At 61.0% G+C, this 802-nt stretch overlaps 1 protein-coding gene across 1 annotated transcript; it reads right to left on the bottom strand.

The window, feature by feature from the left end:
- Window positions 1-6: 6 nt before the first annotated feature.
- On the bottom strand, window positions 7-401 carry LOC104916952 (gap junction delta-2 protein-like; the record flags this gene model as incomplete). The annotated part of the gene is made up of 1 exon (XM_031557723.1): window positions 7-401. A coding segment is annotated over one exon (395 nt), but the record flags the coding sequence as incomplete, so codon positions are not given.
- Window positions 402-802: the final 401 nt, after the last annotated feature.

Raw genomic sequence — 802 nt, 5'->3', positions numbered from 1 at the left:
CGTGGCGCGGCGGCGTGCCGGGCGGCTCCTTGGCCTCCAGGCACTCGGCTTCGTCCTTTGGGCCGCTCTCGGGGCCGGGCGCCAGCACGCCGTTGAGCGTCCGCGCCTTCTTGGCGTCGCGCTCCAGCAGCGGGTAAAGGAAGGAGTAGCGGCGCTCGCGCTGCTTGGCCGCCTGGTGCACCGAGTAGGTGATGAAGCAGAGGCTGGGGGTGCAGACCAGGATGATCTGGAAGACCCAGTAGCGGATGTGGGAGATGGGGAAGGCCTTGTCGTAGCACGCCTGGTTGCAGCCCGGCTGCAGGGTGTTGCACATGAACATGGTCTGCTCGTCCTCGTACACCGTCTCGCCCACGATGGCCACGATCAGGATGCGGAAAATCACCACCACCGTCAGCAGGATCCTGCGGGGCGGGGGGACAACGGGGTCATGCCTGTGGGTTTTGGCATGGGACGTGTGTCCCACGTGGATTGTGGGGTCATAGTTATGGGTTTCGGCATGGGACGTGTGTCCCACGTGGACTGTGGGGTCATAGTTATGGGTTTCACCACGGGATGTGTGTCCCACGTGGACTGTGGGGTCATAGTTATGGGTTTCGGCATGGGACGTGTGTCCCACATGGATTGTGGGGTCATAGTTATGGGTTTCACCACAGGATGTGTGTCCCACATGGATTGTGGGGTCATAGTTATGGGTTTCGGCATGGGACGTGTGTCCCACATGGATTGTGGGGTCATAGTTATGGGTTTCGGCACGGGACGTGTGTCCCACATGGATTGTGGGGTCATAGTTATGGGTTTCGGC

This window comes from Meleagris gallopavo, unplaced genomic scaffold (genome assembly GCF_000146605.3).
Source record: "Meleagris gallopavo isolate NT-WF06-2002-E0010 breed Aviagen turkey brand Nicholas breeding stock unplaced genomic scaffold, Turkey_5.1 ChrUn_random_7180001952070, whole genome shotgun sequence".
In the NCBI taxonomy this organism is placed as follows: domain Eukaryota; kingdom Metazoa; phylum Chordata; class Aves; order Galliformes; family Phasianidae; genus Meleagris; species Meleagris gallopavo.
This window is presented reverse-complemented; position numbering and strand designations above follow the sequence as displayed.